Here is a 21,677-nt window from a genome sequence, read left to right as displayed (position 1 = left end):
GTGTATCATTGCGTACGAGCTGCTAAAAATCTGCAATAGTTTTAATGGAATTATTGAATTGGGGTCACCCTGTCTGAGGGAAGTCATGGGTCATGGATATATGGCTGCACGTTGGCGCGCGCGCACACACACACACACAGAGCTTCGAGCCGCTTTAGTTGTATTAGCAGGATGGGGGATTATTGAGAGGAGGACATACAGAGATCCATGCGTTTTAAGTGCATCGTGCCAAGGAAGCAGGTCCCGTCATGTAGAAATGTTTTCTGACAGTTTCTCTGATGAATCCAGACATTTATCCATGGTGGTTAAATAAAGGATTAAATCAAACAGGCCGGGAGGATGACCAAGATACATAATTTCAGAATTCTGTTGCTTTTATATTGAGAGGAAATGATAGTGAACTGAATTCCTGTGTGTGAGAGACGCCTATTTACGTGATTATTCAGACAAATCCAACAATGAGATGTAAATCTAGAACGGCGGACGAGACACACAAAGATGCTTCATTTCACATCCTCTGAGTCACTGTCACCAAACGCGCCGCTTTATTGTCACGTTTCCCATAAAAACCCATGTGCTCTTGAGCGGAGTGCAGGACGGAGGGGTGGGTGGATGAGCGAGGGGATTGGACGGCGTGGAAAGTGGGTCTTGTGAATGTAGGTCTCTGAGACAGTGTGTGTGGGTAAAGCAGGCTTACAGTAGTAATCCTCTTCACAGACACCCATCTGACTAGCAACAGGACGAGGCCCAGACAGACACACGAGCACGCACACACGCCCTCGCACACACACACACACACACACACATACACACACAATGTGTTTGTTAAAAAGGGAGATCTGATTAGTTTTGTCTTGTTATTAGATACACAATAGGTCATAAATAGGCCGTCGTCGCTCACTGCATTCTCAGAACAACCGTCTGACATGTGAGATGTTGATGCAAAGTTGTAATCTTCCAGTAAGTCTTCATTTCCTCAGGTGTGGCACCAAATTCTTTGTGTGATTGTTCAATACTTAACAGTCTAACAGTCTCCTCCTTTTTTTTCTCTCTCTTTTTTCTTTTTGTGCATTTGAATAAAGTGGCTCCTTCAGGAAACCGGACTCCCTCTGTTGACTTTATTGGTTCCTGAAATTTGTCATTACAGTTTCCTGACTGCGATGTCGTCATTATCAGTTGGTTAATGACAGAGAGGAAGCGGGACATTCATACTTAAATAACTCAGGACAAACAGACAATTTTCAAAGGCGTAATGAGTCTGTAGAAGCGAGGGGGGGGACAGTGAGTTATGGCTCTGTCACCGTCTGACTCATGTTTGTCTCAGAGGTAAATGCTTTTAAGATCCGCAGTGTGACATCAAAGTCATTCGGTGGCTCAGAGTTAAGCCACGGTTGGTTTAATGGCCATTATAATGAGGAAGAAAAAGAAATCAAACATGTCGTCTTATGTAAATTACCTGTATTGAAACATATATATTATCTCCAAGAGGGAAAAAAATCCAATGAATCCCAGACAACAAAAATTATTTGTATTTTTTTTTTTTATTTTGGCATTTCTTGTTTTGCATTTATATTAAGCAAAGTGCATCTTCTTTTCTTTTTCTCATCAACACATTGCACAATACATAAATAATGATGCATATAAAACGTCTTCATATTTACAATTAATAATATATTTATATATAACATAAAATACATTTTTTTCGCTTCTTAATTAAATCTTAGTCATTTATTAAACAAAGTCCACCAGAATTTTATACTTTCTTCTTCTTTTAAATCCTTTTTTTTTTTTGAGTGTGTGTGTGTGAGTTTGAACCTCTGGAAACAAAAAAAAAAAAAACTGAAAAAAAAAAGGATGTAAGTCTGTTTGTGAAGAGGTGACGGTGAAGAAGAGGAAGGCTGCTGCTATCGCGTGTTGAAGATGACTTCCAACCAGCACGGGCAGCTGCTGATGAACTGTCTGGTGTAGCACTGTCCCCAGCCTTTGACAAAGCTTATCTGCACCGTGAAGCCCGTGCGCGGCTGCTGCGTGAACTCGTGGTCGTTGGGCCTCTGCAGGCTGCAGGCCTTGTCATAGTCAAAAGCTTTGATGGAGAATCCGGGGAACACCTTGTGCACCAGCAGCGTGCGCGAGTCCGGGTTGTCCAGTGTGGCCGACTTAATGAAGATGGGGTAGCAGCTGCGGTTGTAGACCCACACCCCGTCCGGCTCGCGCGTTAGCTGGATGCCGTAGCCGATCTTGGCCCGCACCATCTGCACCAGTTGGGACTTGTTGTCGGAGCAGAGCTGGCCCAGGCAGAAGCCGTTCCCCTGAGGTAGATCGTAGAAGATGTCCAGAGAGGGCTCCTGGACTGAGTAGAGGCGCCCGACGCGTGTTTTCTCCTCCCAGTATGCCACCACGCACCAATGGGTCCGCTCGCCAGACTCCTGCAACGCCAGGGAATCTGGAGAAGGAGGCAGAAAAGAGAGGGATGGTTAGATCTACGGATGAGACAGGATAACGATAAACCGACTGTGAAACGTGCAGATGGAAAGGTGAAGAAGAAAAGTAAAAGACAAGAGGGAGAAGATGAGAGCATGAGTTACGTTTGAGCAACGTCTTCCTCATCCCTGTTCGGGGAAAAGGAGAATTTGCTTTAGGCCGGAGCCAAAACTAAACTGTCATCCACGATTTCTGCCATACAGGAAAACCATGTTGGAATTCCTGGACTTCAGACAAGAAAAGCAAGTCAGACACTGGCAGGCAAGTGTCCACACGCAGTACAATATTTATCTAGGCATTAAATGCTTATCTTCTGTCTGGCTTGCTGTATTTTTGTAGCTGCGTGGCCAACAATGTGCTGACGTCAGCCAGGCCTCCCTCGTCTCTGTGCAGCGACGTGCTTCGCCCTGCTGGAGGAAATTAGAAACTATCTGCGACTGACAAAGACTGGGGTTGGGGGGGCCCTCCGAAACCGAGGCAGCAACAAGACGGAGGGCTTTCACGTAAACGCAAAAACCACGCCGAGTAGACGAAGGGAGCGGGCCCGCTAGCTCCCCGGCCTCGGCGTCTGAACCGTCGACAAGCCAGTCCTCTCTGGTTTAAAGTTTCCCCCCTGAGCGTAAAAGAAGTGTAGCATTGGCCATGCTCCAGTTTCCAAACTCCTCCTCCTCCCGCTCCCGTCCGCCCCCCCCCCCCCCATACGGTGCCTCCTGCGCCGTCCCTCTCCTCGTTTCATATCTCTATTCCACAGAAATCTGGCTCCCAGCTACTCCCTGCTAGAAAAGTGGGAGCCAGTCAGGCGCAAGGGAAATAGAGGGAGACGGAGAGGGAGCGCGAGAGGAAAGAAAGAGGGGGCGGGGTGGGGAAGAGAAGGAATGCTTTTCGCATATTTTGACTGTTACTTTTGCGACTTCGCTTCCTCTCCTGGTTCTCCCGCGCTCGCAGGGTCATCACCTGAGTGCCGCCGCTTCTACCAGCCACCTTTTAATCCTCCCTTCCTCACTCATCCAAGCCTCAGTCAGACTTTCAAAGGTTAACAAAACTTGGCAAGGGGAGACATATGAGGGGGAAAAAAAAACAAAAAAAAATGAATAGAGCCCACTCTCAGAGCAGTTTCAGTTGCACCCATCCTTCCCATTCGACCTCCCCCCTTTCATCTGGCAGTAGCTGTGAATGTAACTGGTAATTTGGAAGGTCCCGTCTGAGACAAACTGCAACGTTAATGCGGCAGGATCTCTGCCGGCCCAAGCGGACTTACCCCGGCCTGTCATTAGCCTTCATTAGACGCAGGGAGCAGGAGGGGGTGGGGGTGGGGGGGGCAGGCAGGCGGGGTAAAAAGACAACACTGGGAGAAGAGAGACAGAAAGAGAGGAGAAGGGGGCCGAAAAACTGAAAGCATGCCTTCCATAAAACAAGAGGGGCTGTGTGCTTTGAAGTTGGTCTGAGCCGAGCCTCGGGGAGTTTATCGTAAATCCGTCCTCGTGGGGTGCAGGAGGGAAACTAAGTACCCGGCTATCTACCTGAGACTAAATGGAGGAAAAAGGCATTTATCTTTGAGATAAGAGACAGAAAGTGTCTTTTGTGTCTCAGGCTGATGTCAGACAGACTCCAATCTTGGCGGAGCGCTGCTCCCAGGCCTGCTTTACATGTACGTACAGGAAAAGATAAGGAGGAGGACGCCTTGGACTTTCTTAACAGCTGACAGTGGGCCTGCTGGTGGAGCTCACCTGTGAGGCCCTCTCTCTGTGTGTGTGTGTGTGTGTGTGTGTGTGTGTGTGCGTCTCTGTGTGTGTGTTTGTTATTGCTGAGAGAGACAGGGCCTGGCGTCAGAGGTCATTAGAGCGGCTGCCTGTCTGAGCCTGTCATTGCAGCCTGAAAACACCCTGCTATTCAGGACTACACTAACTGCCCCGTTTCCCCTCCCTCGCCGCCTCTCCTCCCCTCGCAGAAACTCCGGCTGGTGGTAAGTGAGAACCGCAGAGGAGAGGGAGAAGTGGGGGGGGGGAGGCATAAAAGCAAAGGGTTTGAGGATAGAAAGAGGAAAATATAATGAGCTGCAGAAAGAGCGAGCAAGTTAAGCAGTCCTGTTAAGGCACTGAGATGATTTTCCCATGTAAAACTCGCCGCGTTTCACGCTCGCTCCTGGCAGATACGAGGCTAAAGTTTATAATCTGTGAAAACTGATGTTTTCTAGCTTCTTTCGCGAATCAACAATGGATCCTTCACCTCCCATGGTGCCATATGATAGTCTCCTCTGGCCTTTTTCTCGCTGACAAATGCCCCTGTATTTTTAAAATCCATGCCCTCGGTCGGTATCGCAGACTCCATCTCGAATGACCCCCACAGGTAAACAAACCCCAAGTTTTTTTTCCCTCCACAGTACAGCAGCAGAGAGAAAGCGAGACGGGCCAGACTTCCATCTGCGGGGCGCCGCCTTGTGAAGAATATGTTCACAGCTTGTCCTGACAGCAGATGAGCTTACACCTCATGAGTAATGCTGCCGAGACACAGAACATCACACACACACACACACACACACACACACACACACACACACACACACACACACACAGGCAGTATATAAACACGCACTTATTTTCCAGGCTTCACATCAGCGCGCCTTGTTCCGGCTGCGAGGTTCATTTAACCGAATTTGAATTTTTAACATGTCGTGTGTTTGCGTGTCTGCCGGTTGAGCTCCTCAAGTTACAGTCTGACACTATTTCAGGTGCGTGTCACATAGGTGCGTGTGCCTCTGTGTGTGTGTGTGTGCGTGCGTGTGTGCGTGCGTGTCAGGCGGTGTCCCTCCGATCAGGGCTTCCACCGGCTCTCACGGGGCCGTCTGTCTGTACATCTGTCCGTCTGCTCTCTGGATGTCTGCCTACCGGAGCATTAGCCTGCGTATCTGTCTGCCTCCCCACCTGCTCGTCTGCGCCGCGGCCTTTCAGCCCTCGTGTCTCGGCCCTCCTCTTGCCGGAGATAAGCTGGCTAGCTGGCAGCCCGCGGCCATCTGTCACCCCTGCAGCCTTTTCTGTTCTGCTTCTGTCAGTTGTCTGCTGCTGCCGCCGCCGCCGCTGCTCGGCCCCATTCTGGTTCGTCCCACAGAGCCCACATGCAACCCCCTATCTTTAAAAAAAAAAAAAAAACCCTTTCCTTATAGATTCACTACAAAGCAAAAGGCAGAGGGCGGCCTTAAATGTAGACATATCAAACATGTGCAGCGCAAAGTGTTTCATATGATTGACAAAAAACTGTATTTGCAAGGGAAGAAAGTGCAAAAAAAGCAGGTTTTGTGAGCTAATGTGACTGTTAGCATTAGCAACCCTGCAGCAGCCAAGGCAGAGTATTGGTCCTGTGTTTCCTTTGGTGTTTAATGGATGATCAGCTTATGTGCGGAGGGTGTGGGGGATGGGCGTCTGCTGCAACATACCAGAAAGTTGTAAATATCTGCTCTTAAATAAACATAGAAGGCTTTGTAGACAGCAGTTCTTTTTTTTTTTTCCTTCTTAACTCAAGGACATTGGATTTGGCACACGGACAGGGTGTGAGCGCCCCTGTGGCGTTTGAGGGTCCTCGGGCTTCAGGAGCGGACGCCACGCTAGCTGAGACAATTGGACTCGGCTGAAGGGAGGAGGGACGGCTGAGGAGAGGGGCGGCCGGCGGCGGGGGAGGCAGACTGGGTGCTTCTCTCAGGGCCAGAAACACAGTCTGGAAAGGTTAATCATTACCTCTGTCTGACTCCACACACACACACACACACACACACACACACACACACAGCAACGCCAGGGTGCAGAAACACATACACACACATGCACGCACACGCGCACACGCCAGATTGCTGCTATTCTTAGAAGTCAGCACAGTCACAGAGTAACACGCTTACACCGTCATGCACACAGTTTTCAACCTTCAGCTCTGAACACAACACTTTCAACATCGGTAAATAGTGAGGAGGCTCCTGAGAACTGTCTCGCATCGATCCTTGAGAGCTTTGTATATGTGTGTGTGTGTGTGTGTGTGTGTGCCTCTCTCAGCTCAGACGTGTAATGACCCTGTCGTCATCAGACACACACACACAGCGCCTGAAAGGAGGAACGAGGAAGACAAGAAGGAAACAGCTCAAGGGGGGGGAGGAAGGGCTCTTCACGGTGCCTTATTTTCTAAGTCAACACCCTCTCTAGAGCTGGGGGAAAGTCTATTCCAAAGGTCAAGGGTCAGCCTGGAGGCATTCCTTTTGTTCTCTGCCGTGCGGTATACGTTCATCCCCCTGTCTGTGCATCCAGTCCTCAGCAGACAGCCTGCTATCCGTTACGGGACGTTGCTGTTGTTGATGTTGTCTGTTCAGTTCGCTGTTCTTCGGCGACATGAAATTCAATGACAGGCCACTACACCAGAAAGAGAAAGGTCAGCTGTTCTGTTACAGCGCAGAGAGGATTGTACTTGTCTCGCATCAATACAACACCACAGCCTTGTAAATACAAGCGATAGACTGTACACAGACTGGTTTTTTGAGGGGTGAAAGGTTGCAGGCCAGTCCGCAATCGGTTTTAGTTTGTTATTACTTTTAAAAAACTGTCAGGCAAACTAGTGAAGCGCCGTGTTGCTGAAATGAGTAGACGCCACTGGACTTCCATATGTCTGACAGATCCAGGATCTTGACATTTCTTTGATTTTTCAAAAGTCTTATTCCATTCTACTGTATACGATCTTCATTCACATGCATTACCCATCATCCAACACACAGCTGATGCTTAGTTATAAATTGTGCGTCTATATAAAGTGTGCGCTGTCAGTCAAAACTAATGTAACTGTGAAACGTAAGCCTCAGGAAGTCCCTGGTATTTTTTTTAAACCTCTAGAGGTGTGCTTTACATGTAAATAGATGCAGTGCAGAAGATAAAGTTCATTATTATTATCAGAGATGGGAAATAAAGAACAAATATCTTATCGCTGTATTTGAGTTCTGTTTTGTTTTAGCTTTTAAAATAATGATAGTTTGAGAAAACTTTTTTTTGGTCACAGAATGCACTTTTTTTTGCATACATGAATCTTTTCCTAATGCAAAGACTGACTTAAGCCTAAACAAATTCCAATAGCAAATGCAAAATAAGCCTCCTTTACATATGGATTTGATGCAAGGCTGACATAAGAAGTCAAACACAATGAGTGAAAGGCATACATTACCCAACGCGAGGCACACTGCCACATAGAAAGACTCTAGTGAAAGTGGCATCAACGAAAAGCAAACCTGGTAGACACATGGTCAAAATATAAACCAGGTTAACATGAATTAGATTCAGAGCATCTGCAGATTCACTATCCACAGCTTCATTTGAAAGAAGCTCGCTTTAGCTATGAACTCTTCAAAACTGACGCAAAGATCCCAAAGTATAGTTTTGTAGTGAAATCTAAAACTTGTACTTACTTAAATAAAGGAGTTACATTAACTCCAGGCACTCGTCCAAAGTGAAGAAGTTACTGTACTTCTGCTATTCCTGATTATAAGTCATGAATAAACACATTTGAAGCGGTAGTTTTATTGCCTATCGAGTATCAAAAGTATTTTAAAAAGTTGAGTTGGTGGGTCTGGCTTTGCTATCATTACAGCTACGAGGAACTGAGATCTTGTTCAGTGCTGATAGGCAGATAAATAGGCAGACAGATGGATGGTAGTGGGTTTAGTATAGCTGCAGAGAGGAAGTGCCGCTTTTAGGGTGGCGGATTACGTAAGGCATGAAGTCCTTCCCCCATTTCAGGAAACCTAAATAAGCCCTGATGGCAGGAAAACCACACAGGGGAGTGGCACGGTTTTTGCTATCTACAGATCTGAGGCCTTGCAGAAACACAGATAGAGAGAATGAGTTGCAGACACGCCATCTCTAACATGAACCATCCGGCCACAGCCCGGGAGAAGATAAGGAGAAAGAAGCGGCGCATGTTTTCCCAATGCCTCCATCCGCAATATAATTTTCTCAGACTAGACGTTTTTCTGCTATAATTACATGATCCACATGTCTTGGTGTCACTCAGGCATGGTGTTTTCCTCGGCTCGAGATAAAACACAGGGACAGTTCATAATTAATTGGGCAGCATCTCCCATCTGGGCCCACATTATAACAATATCACGGCTTAATACTTTTACACCAAAGGACATTTTGTTCCCCAGTCACACCTCCTTCTTAAGTCCTGCTGAGTTATTATTCCAACACTTCATCATGCTGACCCTTGCACGCACACACACGCACACACATACACACACACACACAGTAAACCACTCCCTGCAGCCCAGACTTCCCAGGGTGACAGGACAAATAAACAGGAGCGAGTTGGATACGGGGTGCCAGGCAGGCTGGAATGATGTCACCAGCTCACTTTTGCAAACACACCAGTCAGGAGATTGCCCGCAGGATCTGTATCTCTGAACACACACACACACACACACACACACAGGCAGTGCCACAGACAGATGGACAGACAAGCCAAACAATCGCGTACATTGTTGTGGCGCTAAAACACCATGGGAACTTAATAGATGCCGACCGAAGCAGGGAGACAGACAACCAGCAGAGCCAGTTGTGTGCGGTTGAACCTTCTTTTTTTTTTTTGTATTGTTATTTTCTTATTAATTATATGTACTCCTGCGTGTTGGCAGAGGAGTGTTTTGAGTGTGTAATTACGCCGGCACGTTAGTCTGCAGATAGAGATGTGGCGACTCGCAGGGCCCAGTCTGTCAGCGAAATGAAAAGGGAGCGAGGCTCCACCGAGCACACAAAAGACAAACCGACTACATGAATGAGCAGGCTGGAGGGAGGAGACAGCGGCGCTGTGTGTCACAGCAGAAATCTGACACACACACACACACACACACACACACACACAGGTTTACAGGCATGTGTCTCCACTTATTTTCCATTTCCGTTTTCATCCTGCTAAAGAGGATTCTTAACGCGCTCTTCCTCCTCTCGGTTTCACACGTTCTCCTTCCTTCGCTCATGTCTTCATACATCGAGGTGATGTCGAAATTCACTTCCACAGAGTGACTGCAAACCAAAACAATGTTCATCTTGTTCTGGGCTTCCCTCCAGCTCTGGCTCGGGGCCAAATCTGCATCGCCCTCCTTTCAATCAGCGGGGCTACGCTAAGGTAGGTTAATGTTTTCAGCTGGATCTTGATGCTACCAGACAACATAAAGAATCAAAAGCTGAGGGAGGGGGTAAAAACCCAAAGGCACACTTTCTTCTATCCCCTTTTTTTTTTCCCTCCTCTCTTTCTCTGTCTCCATCCTCCGCTGTCTGTGTGCTGTTTTTTCGATTTGTGCAGCATAATGACACAGGGTGGGGAACAGAGGACGGCCAAAACCAAAATTAAGTCCCTTGCCAAGAGGCGGCTTGGCTGCCGCGCAAGGAGAGGAAGTGGGGAGTAATGAGAGATCCTGGCCCGGCACGAAGCGGCTCGGCTCTGCTCTGCTCAACTCGCTGGCTAACACACAGCCTCCAAATTACAGAGAACAGAGCAGAGCTGCCGGCCATCTCTCCCTCCACCCAAAGCCGCCATCTTCTCTCCCTCTCTCTTCATCCCTTCCCATTACTGCTCAAGCCGGGGAAAGAAATAACAAAAACTGTTATGGCGAACAAAAAAATCTCAGCCGTAACTCATTGGGATCTTTTAGATTGCATAAACATGTCTCTCAAAAACAAAATCACACCAATGCTCACTTTTTTTTTGAAAACCCCCGTCTCTCTTTCTTGTTTTACTACCTCCCTTCTTTCTGGTTGGTGCACTGCAATGTTAGTTTTCCGTCAAGATGAGGCCTCGGCTGCCTCCCTGTCCGCTCGCCTTTTCCTCAAAGACATGAGGTCATATCCTGCGCAGCCCTTTCCTCTCCCGGCTAACCCAAACAAGGCAGGAATGCTGAGGGAGAGGAGGGAGACTGAGGGTGCTCTGTTTCTCACTCCAGCTCTTAATTGCTTAAAGTTGGTTTTGAAAAAAAAAAAGAAAAAAAAATCAAAGATAGTGTTTTTTGGCATTACATTAGCCGCATGCAGCTTAAAATCACCAGTTCCTGATAATACACCCTAACAAACCGATCCAAAACAACACACAGGCCGTCCATCTCTCCGGGTCTGCGCTGAAAATGGGCCGTTTCTTTGGGGCCTTCCGCCTTGACGGCAAAACTAGTTTGATTTAATGAGCCGAGGTGCCAAGACTAAATTTAATCTCTTTCAGAGCCCCTGATGAAGGTTATACCTCCAGCCGATTCACTGGATGACTAATTGACTGACTGAAGGGCTGGCCGACTGTCTGTCGAGTGAGGTGACTGGCTGGTGGTATAAGAATACAACTCGGCCTAAATTTAACCTGCAGTGGGAGGAAGCGCCTGTGTGACAGTCGGCTGTGCGCCAGGGCTCGCACCAGGTCATTCTATCTGCCCGTGTGTGTGTGTGTGTGTGTCACCACAGCCCGACTGGATCTTCTTACACACAGGCACTCCGGGTCAGTCCCCAATGGCACCAACAGGCATGCCACCGACCCACACACACACATACACACACACACACACACACTGACAGACACTACACATACATGAGTTTGGCATAAACAGAAGTTTATACCTCCACTTTTCTCCTCCTCCTGCTGTGCAGCAACTCAAACTGACCCATCTCATAGTTCAGGAAAAAAAAGTATATTCGAACCGAACCCGAGTTCTCTTCGCTTTCCTTTCCTACTGGGGTTTACTGTTGTAAAAACAATGAATGAAATGCAAGTTTAATTTTACAGGGGCTGCCACCGCATACCACTGCAATCTGCACTGTGGATTTAGTTTTTACCACGGATGCCAATCACAAACACAGCTTCCACACTCAGGGTGGAGACTAAAGCTGATGGACCACCAGAGATGAAATAGTTTCAAATAATATGTACGTCTCTTTTAGAGAAGTCTGAAGCTAAATGATAATAACTTGATAATCAGAAACTGAGAAACCACACACAGATGGCTATAGATGTGTTCCAACTGAACAGGAAATTGATCATAACATACAAACAGTGGCAGGAACTGATCGAGTCGCCGGCTTGAATGTTTGGTGAGAAACTCATAATCCTGTTGACCCATTTTGTGATCACATAACTCCAGACTTGAGTCCAAAAGCTGTCAATGCCGAACAATTAGGCAAAGTACTCGGAAAAAAAAAAAAAAAAAAAGGTATTGCTTAAAAACCAGAGTCATGATCTGCCCGCGCTCTGACCCACTAAAGAGTCAGGACCAGGCTTTCTGAAGTTCACATCCGATTCAGTGGCAAACTGAAGCTTTAAAATCTCAGAAAAACTTCAAGCTTTTCAAAATAGTCAGCGGGTGACGTGAATGCGAGCTTAGAGGCCCATAAACTCAAGCAAAGTCAAGGTGCGGTCTCTCTAACGAGTTACTTAACACGGCACTGATTCATAACCAGCAGTTCAGTGCCCTCTCAACCTCGACCTGATCTCCGGTTCAAAATCTCTCTTTTGATCTCTCACTTCAGTTCCGGAGCGAGCCTAAAACCTCTGAGCCGTGAGTCCGACCAGGAACGGCACCCAGACGCCCGGCTCCACTCCTCCGGCCATCGACTGCCCCACCAGCACCGCCGCCGCCGCCGCTCGCTCCGCCACCTCCCTCTCCCTTCCTCTTCCCTCCTCTCTCCGCTCTGTACCCAGCTGATGACGTGAGCCGGCGAGAGGAGCTTTGGAGCTGCTAGCCTGGCAGGCAGCCTAGTTTGCATTTGCGCTTGTCGCTGTCGCAGCTCACTTTAACTCCTTCCAGCCTGGCTTTTCCATGATGGATAAAAAAGAGCGAGGCCCACATCTCCTGTATTTTAAGATGGAGTCGCGCTTCGTGCGCCGCTCGGCTGCATAGGAGGACAGCAGCTGTTTGACCAGACCGCTCTGGCAACAAGAACTTAATTATTCCACTACAATGCTTGAAAGTAGTACAAGCGTTGTAGATTTCTGTGTCTTTGCCACTCTCCCTCCCTCAGAGCCACCCTCCCCTCTTTTCCTTCTTCCTCTCTGTAAATATGTCTGGAGAAGAACATAAAAAGGGCAGAGTGAGTGAATTAGAAGGTCAGCGGCGGGCCTCTGGGAGAGCCATGTTTCTTTTGTCAGGGCCCCTGAGGGAGGGAGCGAAGAGGGAAGCAGGGAACGAGGGAGCGAAGGAACCAGAGGAGAAATGGATTAGCCTTTTCTTTTCTTTTTTTTTTTTTTTACTCCTCGTCTTGCCAGGGAAGACGAACGGGGCAGAGCTCTCCAGAACCAGCCCGCCTCGTGCTACTCTACCTCCGCTGCTTTTACCGAGGAGGCCCGTTCCATGAAGCATTGGCTGCCACTGCCATGTCATCCTCGCCAGGAAGGAAAACAGGGGAGGAGGTGGAGGAGACGGAGGAGGAGGAGGAGGAGGAGGAGGAGGAGGAGGAGGAGGGCTCACTGAGGGAGGGAAAAAGGAGGGAGCTCAGAGGCGCCTGTTAAGACTCCACTTCTTAGGTTTCACAGTTTGAACTGGGTCTAAAATGTGTCTTTAGTTAATGTGCGCTGGGAGGACGTTGGTGTCCGTCGGCTGGTGTGGGAGAAGAGAGGAGCCGGACCAGAGAGAGGTTTCAGCCCCTCTATTCTTGTAGGCATTGCTGCAATATCTCTTCTCATCTCTGAACCAACACACACACACACACACACGCACACGAGCCAGAGCAAAAACCCTCCACCCCCACTACCACTAAACAAAGGAGGGGGGGAAAAAATGGGCAGTGAACACCAACTGACATAAAACAGGCTTTAAAGGCCCGGTAATGAGAACCATCTGAGGCGAGGGAAAGCAGGAGAACGGCACCGAGAAATCTCAGGCAACTGGAGAGAAAACTCGATCTCTCATGAACGCCGTCTTATTTCGCAGCCTGCGGACCAAGGGCGATGGGTAAAAAAGGGAAGCAACACTGCCAAAGGGGGATTACGGGAGAAAAGCTGAGGAAGCCTAAAACACGTCCTGCATGAGAGTTGGAAGAAAGAAAGGCGCCTGTGTCTTGCTCTTATCCCCACAGAGCCCAGAGGAGAGTTAACCGTCTACAAAGACATCCCCTGTATGCACAAACACACCCAAACAAACACTCAAATGTCGGTTCAAGCTTTCCTTTTGCTGCCTTTTTTTTTCTCTCTCTTCCCCCCCCCCCCCCCCCCCCCCCCCCCCCCCTCCTTTTCCACAATACCGCACGCACACAACATATTCTTCTCCAAACAACAGTTTGGCGTGTTTGTCTTCCATTACAACATAACACGGAAAGGGATGAGAGGGAACGAGAGAGAGAGAGAGAGAGAGAGGGAGAGAAGAGGAGAAGAGAGGAGCGTTGTTCAAAGAGCCAGGAGGGAGGAATTTATGTGGATGTGGGAGAAATACACCACCCTCCTTCACTGGGCTTTTTTATTACAGAGGGGAAGCAGGGGCCCCCACAATCACTGCCTCATCATCACAAGTATGGAGGGGAGATGACTGTGTGTATTGGGTGGAATGCATAGGAGAGAGAAAAGAAAACAGAAGGAGGAAAATAATGGAGCGAGAGCAGAAAAAGACCAGAAAATGGGTGATATAAAAAGGGAAAATCCATTTGTTGGGAGTATTTACCTGAAAGCCCCACAGGGGCAGAGTATGTCGTTCCCCCAGTATCACTGGATGAAGGTCCAGAGTCTGGAGAATCTAATGAAGAGAGAGAGACAGTGAATTAGTACTCTGTGTGTGTGTGTGTGTGTGTGTTCCTGTGTCTGTGTGTTTGCATGTGTGTGAGGGGGAGACGGAGAAGCAGCAGCAGCTGTGAGGCCGTCAATCACTCCAGTGAAATCAATGCCTAATGAAGACGCTGACGACGAAGCTCACACTCTCTCACACACACACAGAAGACTTACAGCAGAGAGTTCCTTACACCCCCGATAATCCCCCATAATCCACTGCTTCAGGAGGAACGTTCGCCCAGAGTCTCTGCATAGACGAGCTGCTGATCTTCAGAGGGCTATATTCTTCCTGCTAATGACTGAGGCGACTGGACGGTTTTGGACCGGACACTTTGATCTCCGCTCAATGACCGAACGCAGATCAAATATTAGAGGACCGTTCAGGCTCTTAATTGACTGATAATTGCCTCCCTGCTCCTGAATACGCACGCATTTTAGCAATTTCACAGCCACTGTGGAGTCAAAGTGGAATCAGAGCCTCCACGGCAAACAAAGCTCTCAAAGATGCATCACAGATACAAAGTGTGTGGCTGGATTAGAATTTAAAATTTAAGCAGGGTACGCTCTATCTCAGCAAAAAAACAATGAAGCAGACAGAGCTTAGACAGGCCTCCAAAGATGTTTACTATAAATCTTCTTTATGGCGAAGGAGCCAGGCAGACATGAGAGAAACTCCCCATTCCCTCTCTACCTCTCCCTTTGCATTTGAATGCCGAACTCCCACAAAGGCTTGTAATGTGGACTAGTTTCAACACGACACCTGAATGGAGCTTTAACAAAAACCGCTGTGTGCGCCGAGCGGAGCGGCGCACTGCTGGGAGCGGGGCTGGCTCCGCTGCGGAGCCGCCGCTGGTAGCTTGGTATTCGCTAATGATACATTCCTTTTGTTGCACGTCAGCTCTGCGCTACACCTACCGTCCACTGAAACACACGACGCGACACCGGCCACCTCTGTTCTCGAGTCAGGATGTGAAACGTTTCCTAAAGTTACATGCAAATGACACGAAATAAGTGAAGTGAGAGTATCGGTGTTGTATTGTTATACTTACAAAGTGCATGTGTAATTGACGACTATTAATAACACGAACGCTATTTTCTGTCTCTGTAATGTTTGTGGACATAACAGCGATCCTTCAACCAACTAAAGTGGCAACATTCACTGTGCTCAAAATCATCCGGGTCCAATGTGCTGGAAAATCCCAAAAAGTAATGGTACACAAACTGAAATTGTTTAATTCTATGCTTTCCCTAAGTGACAAAATGAGGCTGAAATCCATTTATGGCTGTGCGAAGCCAGACAGTTCTTCATTTGCAATGGGAGCTTTTATTGTACCGAGATTCTTCCTACAGACAAGTAATTGCCTCCAATCAAGTTTTCCTTCACAATGTTACAAAAATAAAAGTATGGCTTAAATTCAGACTTCATTCTTGTAGAAGATGGAAAATTGGAACACACTGATTTTTGACATATGGGACACTTGCTGAATTTGGTCGCCCGATGATTGGAAGAAAATTTCCATGGTAAAACACTGAAAAGTCTGTGGCCATCAGACATTCCAGATGAGGAAGCGTGTGACGGTGGTTTCGCTGTCCGCTTCCCTCCTCCAGCTCCACCGCCGAGCGGCCCGCGCTCCCTCGCACCCAGCCCCGTCCGGACGCCGGCCCGTGCTGATGTGGTCGCAGTAAACGAGATGCACGAGCACAACCGGGCCCGCCGGGGCCTTTCATTGGCCGCCAGCAGCCTTTGCCCCGGTCTCCTGGGCAACAGTTCACAGTGGACCACAGGGCTGAGGGGGCATCATCAGAGAGAGAGAGCTAAACAGTGTCTGATTTATATTCCCCAGAGCTGAAACAAGGTAGCGTTTTATGTCGGGGCTGCTTTCATATTGACCGCCGCCGCTGCCGGAGCGGACGGGCACCCTGACACATATAACCCCGACTTCCTGCTCACTCAAATCATAAAACCATCATCGTAAAATGCATAGCCCGTTCGCTTCACGCAGATATTTACAAGGTCTGATTGCCTTCTAAAAGTTAACTATGCTGATTTCTTAAATGTCATAATGATTTAAGACTGCATAATAAGAGGAAAATACTGAGAGAATAGTGTGGAAAATTGTAATAACCTCCAGTAATGGGAGGGAGCCGATGACTGACAGCTCCCTGAGGCAACAGGGGGAAAAAAACCCCTGTCTGCATGATAAGCTCATCTGTCCCATGTGTGTGTGTGTTTGTGTGTGTGTGTGTGTGTGTGTACCCTCCAGCATGCTCCATTGTCCTATTAATATGTCTTTCACCCTCCTTGGCCAATACAGAGACGCGCAGACAGATGCACAGACAGACAGAGTCTCCTTTGATTAACCACGACTGCAGCTGCACAGACCCAACGCAACTGAACGAGGAAGCTGCAGAACAGGTGAGCCAGCGAGAGCCGCACTTCTGCGCTCGAAGATCGGAGACATACTGTAAATATAAAAAAGTAACGGAAAACTTTTTTTCCAACAAGTTGCAGACAGACATGTAATGCATTATCTTCTGTGACTTTCTGTCAACGCCAACACAAGTTCCGTCAGTTTTATCTGAGCGGGGAAACAGGGTGGTAACACGAGTTGTATAATCGCTTCCTCTCTCCACATCCAGTCTGCATTTCCTATTTACCTTGTTGTTTCCTTTCCTCGCTGGAAAACCTCCAGCTGAACTCTTTGCAAGAGGCCGGCTCCACAATCAGACAGACATCACATCAGCGGAGAGCTCAGCGCCTGATGTTTACTGCATCTTAAACCTCGTTCTAGATGCATTCCGAGCTTTAGAACAGCTTTTCAAGTACAACAATATTGCAAGAGCATGTTAAATAAAGACCGGGGGAAAGGAGGGGGGGAGCTCTGAAGAACCACAGCTGCAGCTGCAATGACTTCCTATTGTTTCCACTCACTGAAAGCCACTTTCTCCTCCTGACTAACTGGCTGGATGGCTGGTCAGCTGGCCGACTGGTCATTGTTCTGCTCTGCGCTTTTCCTGCACGGATGGTCTAGGTAATAGGGCAAAGCTGCGAAATTGACACAATTTTTTCTTCTTTAAAAAAGAGCTTTACAATCCATCACTCGGCCATTTATATCTTTGTCACCTTCTCAGTGAGATGAGGAGGGGCTGCTGCACGCCTCCTCTCCTCCCTCCAGTCTCGCACTATTCTGGTTATAGTGTGAAATTTAACACACTTCAAAAAACTAACTTAATAGGCGATGACATAACCCGATGCCATTTTCCGGCACCGGCGGATAGAATGACAACCGGAGCTGCATGCAGAGTCTGGCACAGGTGGAGGAGGAAAACAATTACTCAGGATCAAAACATGTTTTGGGGGGGGGGGGGAGGGGGGAGAAAACTGCTGCCTGTAGGAAGGAATTAAACTCTCCAAAAAAGAAATGGTCTCTTTCACTCCCTGAAACAAACATTCAAACAGAATTGGGACATCGACACCCCAGCCGCACACAAACAAGCAGTCAGCCTTAATCTGTTGATTAATTCGGCTGATAAAGGCCGGCCGGCTCCAGAGACGCTGTCGTCTGTCTGTTTGCCTCTGTGCAGCGATTCGCATTAGATAGACGCCGGACACACAAACAAGTTCCCTCCTCCTCCTCCTCTTCCTCCTCCCCCCGTCAGACACACTGCCCCTGGTGATGTGCCAGTCAGTCTATAGCTGGTATCTCAACTTTGTACTGCCTTGCCCTGGCTGTCAGCCACGCTCAAACTGGCCAGCCTGCCAGGCGTGCCACTCCACTGCTATCATAAATCACAACATAACACGGAGCCATTTCCTACACACGCACACAAACACACACACACACACACAAATGCACTGCAGAGGCAGGGAGTACAAGTCCGTGCGTAACGTCAGTCAACACATAAACATTCATGAATATAATATGGGCTTTTCAGATGTGGATGTGACAATAAAATATACATGGGGATTCATGTATTCATGCATGCGCGTGGAGCTCACCTGGTGGTTTAAGATAATCCATGGGATAGCGCGAGTATGGAGGAGGAGGAGACTCTGCATGGAGGAGAAACAAGAGGAGCAGAGCATGAGCAAAAAAAAAAAAAAAAAAAAAAAAAACACACACACACAAGGGAGAGATGTAAAGTTTATGATAAGAGTTGTCATTCTTCAGGGAAAAAGATTTGTGTCTGTCAGCTCCGCCTGGAGAGTCAGGCAGGCAGGCGGGCCGGCCGGCGGCTATTGCCTTTCATTGGCAGGCAGATAAACAGGGGGCCGCCTGGCGCCAGAAGGGCCACTATCAGCGTCTAGGACAAACTGAGATACGGGCCTCTTTTGGCCCGGGACGCCAAGCAAGCGAGCGGGCGCGCACACGCACGCACGCGCGCACACTCACACACACACACACACACACAGTCACAGAGGCTGGAAACTTCACCGTGGAAAGACTGTAAAGCCTCAGCTGAGTCCTCTGCACTTTGGAAATGCCACTTATGAAATGTTCAAATAGCAGATAGGCGCTTTGCTTTCAAATTAAGTTGCTATTATCTCTTTTTTTTATGTAGAATAATCAGCTCGGGTGTGTTTTGGAAGCCATGAATGTCTCAAAAAGAAGGCAGCTGTTTAATTTTCAGTGGATGTCTATTAAGAATATTACTTGTGAAAACATTAGGCACACTTTGGTCAAGGGTGACCTTATGGAAACTCAACACCAGCGCGCAGAAAGAGGTGGTGTCACTTGAATTAGGCTAATTATCCCTTCAGGAGTCTGGGAATTCTTTGACATAATGTCACGGTGCCTTGAATCTGCACTTGATTTCAAATTAGGCCCGACCACCAGAGACACCGAGCCCAATTTCAGGAGTTTGGTGGCAAAGATGGAGAGAGAAGACAGACAAGAGATGAGGGGAAGGGGGGGTGTCATTATTACTACAATAATCCAAACTCACCGAGTTCACAAAGCCTGCTCATGTGGTGCGGGTTGCAGCAAACGAGCTCTGGGTTGATTTTCCCGTAGGATTCACAGCAAGACAGCCTCTTCAGCTCCGAGGAATGCCTGAGGTCCGGCCACCTGAACACTTTGTAGAGCAGCATGGGGAGAGAGTAAGACTGTTGACCCACTTTGGCGTCCACTTTGCTGGGCAGGAGCAGGCAGGGGCTGCGGGCACCCCCCTTGGACTCCACCGCCTGCAAAAGCACCTCTAATTGTTTCTCTTTGATCTTTTTCAGTATCGAGTGGGTCAACGCCTTCAATTCAGCCTCCGATCCTGCGTTGGACTTGGCCACCTTTGTCGTTTTGCCCATGCAGCAGCCCCCGGAGCCATGCGTCCCTCTATCCGCCTCCCCGTCGCCCTCCACGGGCGCACGGCTCCTCCAGAGTCGCCGGACGAGCCCCGATCGTTTGGTCCTAAACATGCGGGACGAAAAGAGGGTTTCCCGGCTAAAAAACGAGCATGGTGTCCGCAAATCATGAAGATTCCGGGATCCGAGTCCAGGCAATGACAAGCAGCCTGAGAAGATACGGTGGAAAAGCTGGGAGCCGGATGAGCAGAGGGAATCTGTAGCATACGCCAGTCTCTGTCGCCTTCTCCTGCAGACCAGATCACCGAAAAACAGTCAGCGTTTCCACCGGGGATCCACCACCATCCCCACCGGGCATTTAAGACTAGTTCAAAAAAAAAAAAAAAAATTAAAAATTCACAGCTTTAAAAAAAAAGAAACCTGCTCCAGCCCTGCGCGTGCAGCCTGGATGGGTTAGGATCTTCACTTGGGGATGTGGTGCTGTGGACTGACCCCTTTAACGCGTGCTCCGTGCTGATTCCCAGCAAATGAGCACAGCCAGAAACCTCTCCATCTAGCTGTGTGCTAGAATAAGAGAGAGAGAGAGAGGGAAAAAAAAAACAAAGCTGGGGCCTAATTATGTCTAAACGCTACTATCACAGTTATCCCATGAAAACCGGAGCTCGTCGCCGTGTCTTCAGAAGTATTAATCCACAAAATCCTCGATCCGAGAGTAGGGCTTCTCCACCGGGCTCGCTTCTTCTTTTTCTTTTTTCTTTTTTTATCCGTCACCGTCTAAAACGTGGCCAGCCGTCTATTTTTTTTTGCGTACGATGCGGTCTTTGAGACGAACCTCGTCCGAAGAGCCGGGCAGCAAATCCAGGACTGAATCTCTAAGGCGAGTGGAGTTGCATTTCTAAAAAGCCAGCGAGAAAAAGAGAGAGAGAGCGCGCACGAGAGAGAGAGAGACACCGGGGTTTTTTTTTGCGTCCGCGCGCGCCGAGAGCCTCGTAACCTTATTTCAGCGGCTAGAGTCCCCCGTTTTTTCGATCAAATAATCCAAAACCTTCGTATCTCGCACGAAGTTTCCGCGGCTGCGAGTGGAAGCAGAGCGAGCCGCCGACTGATCTGGAGGAGGGAGGGGGGGCCGGCTGTAAAGGAGGCGGATGGCTCGGGTGCCCTTGCTCCGCGTCTCCGTGCGCGCATTGACGCGCCGGTCACGTGTGTGTCTAGACACCCTGTCGCTTAAAAGAAATGTGATTGTGCTGCCCGCAGCGCGCACACACACGCAAGCACAAAAGAGCACGCACACACACACACACACACTAGAGACACAAGCACGCACGCGGGCGCACACACAACTTTAAAAAAGTTAACGTAACGTGGAGTCAATTGTAAAGGAACTAAAGTTCAGAAAACACAGATAAAAACTTTGGGTACTTTAAAATGTGCAAATAAAGCATTAAAATATAATGATTGTTCCTCTTCAGGTAAAACAATCTAGAATCTGGGGAGTTTAATGTGTTTTATTAAGACTATTTCCACAAAAGAAATAATTTTCTAATAGTGTTCTTCTACAGCGGAGTTCATATAAAAGAGGTTTTTAAGCTTCTCCCTGGAATAAAACGTTTAAGAACAGTCATTTCTCTTGCGCAGTCAGAAAGTTGTCTCATTTCAGGGCTCCAGATTGATCATTCTCTCCAACATAAAGGAAACACGCGCCTGGGAGACCACACTTGAGGCGAGAAACATGTTTGACATGTCCTAAAGTCCTCCGTGGGAGCGCGCTACCGCCGCCCTCTGGCCGCTTGGGCTTCCAGGTGGGACAAGTTGAGTTTGTCCCTCTTGATCGTCACCGCAAGCCGTTTCCAGCCGCCTGAATTCACCCATCAGCTGAGGGTCAATTTCTTTGTTGCCTGACAGCAGAGCCGTAACAGGATCAGCCTACTTTATTATTGTCTTTACAAGCCGGATCCATATTTATTATGACAGGCGCGGCGGTTTGATTTGATCAATTTACTCTATTATGTGCAGTTTCAGAGGCAAACACACACACAAACACTGTTATTCCAGTGAGACGTCCATTCCCTTTTATAGTCTATATAAACTATGAGAAAGGTTATGGTTAAAAGTTAGCTCCACAATTCTTTTCTTATTAAATATATTATAA

General features: G+C 48.2%; 1 protein-coding gene across 1 annotated transcript; it reads right to left on the bottom strand.

The window, feature by feature from the left end:
- Nucleotides 1–1,531: 1,531 nt before the first annotated feature.
- On the bottom strand, nt 1,532–20,648 carry smad7 (SMAD family member 7). Its single transcript, XM_030084351.1, has 4 exons — nt 19,177–20,648; nt 18,230–18,283; nt 14,126–14,197; nt 1,532–2,443 (listed from the first exon to the last, which is right to left on the bottom strand). Exons 1-4 carry the CDS (start codon nt 19,640–19,642, stop codon nt 1,905–1,907), a joined length of 1,131 nt encoding a protein of 376 aa, XP_029940211.1. The 5' UTR covers nt 19,643–20,648; the 3' UTR covers nt 1,532–1,904.
- Nucleotides 20,649–21,677: the final 1,029 nt, after the last annotated feature.

The sequence above is a fragment of the Salarias fasciatus genome (genome assembly GCF_902148845.1).
Source record: "Salarias fasciatus chromosome 7 unlocalized genomic scaffold, fSalaFa1.1 super_scaffold_4, whole genome shotgun sequence".
NCBI classification, from domain to species: Eukaryota; Metazoa; Chordata; class Actinopteri; order Blenniiformes; family Blenniidae; genus Salarias; species Salarias fasciatus.
The sequence above is the reverse complement of the archived record's forward strand: the minus strand, read 5'-3'. Positions and strand labels throughout refer to the sequence as shown.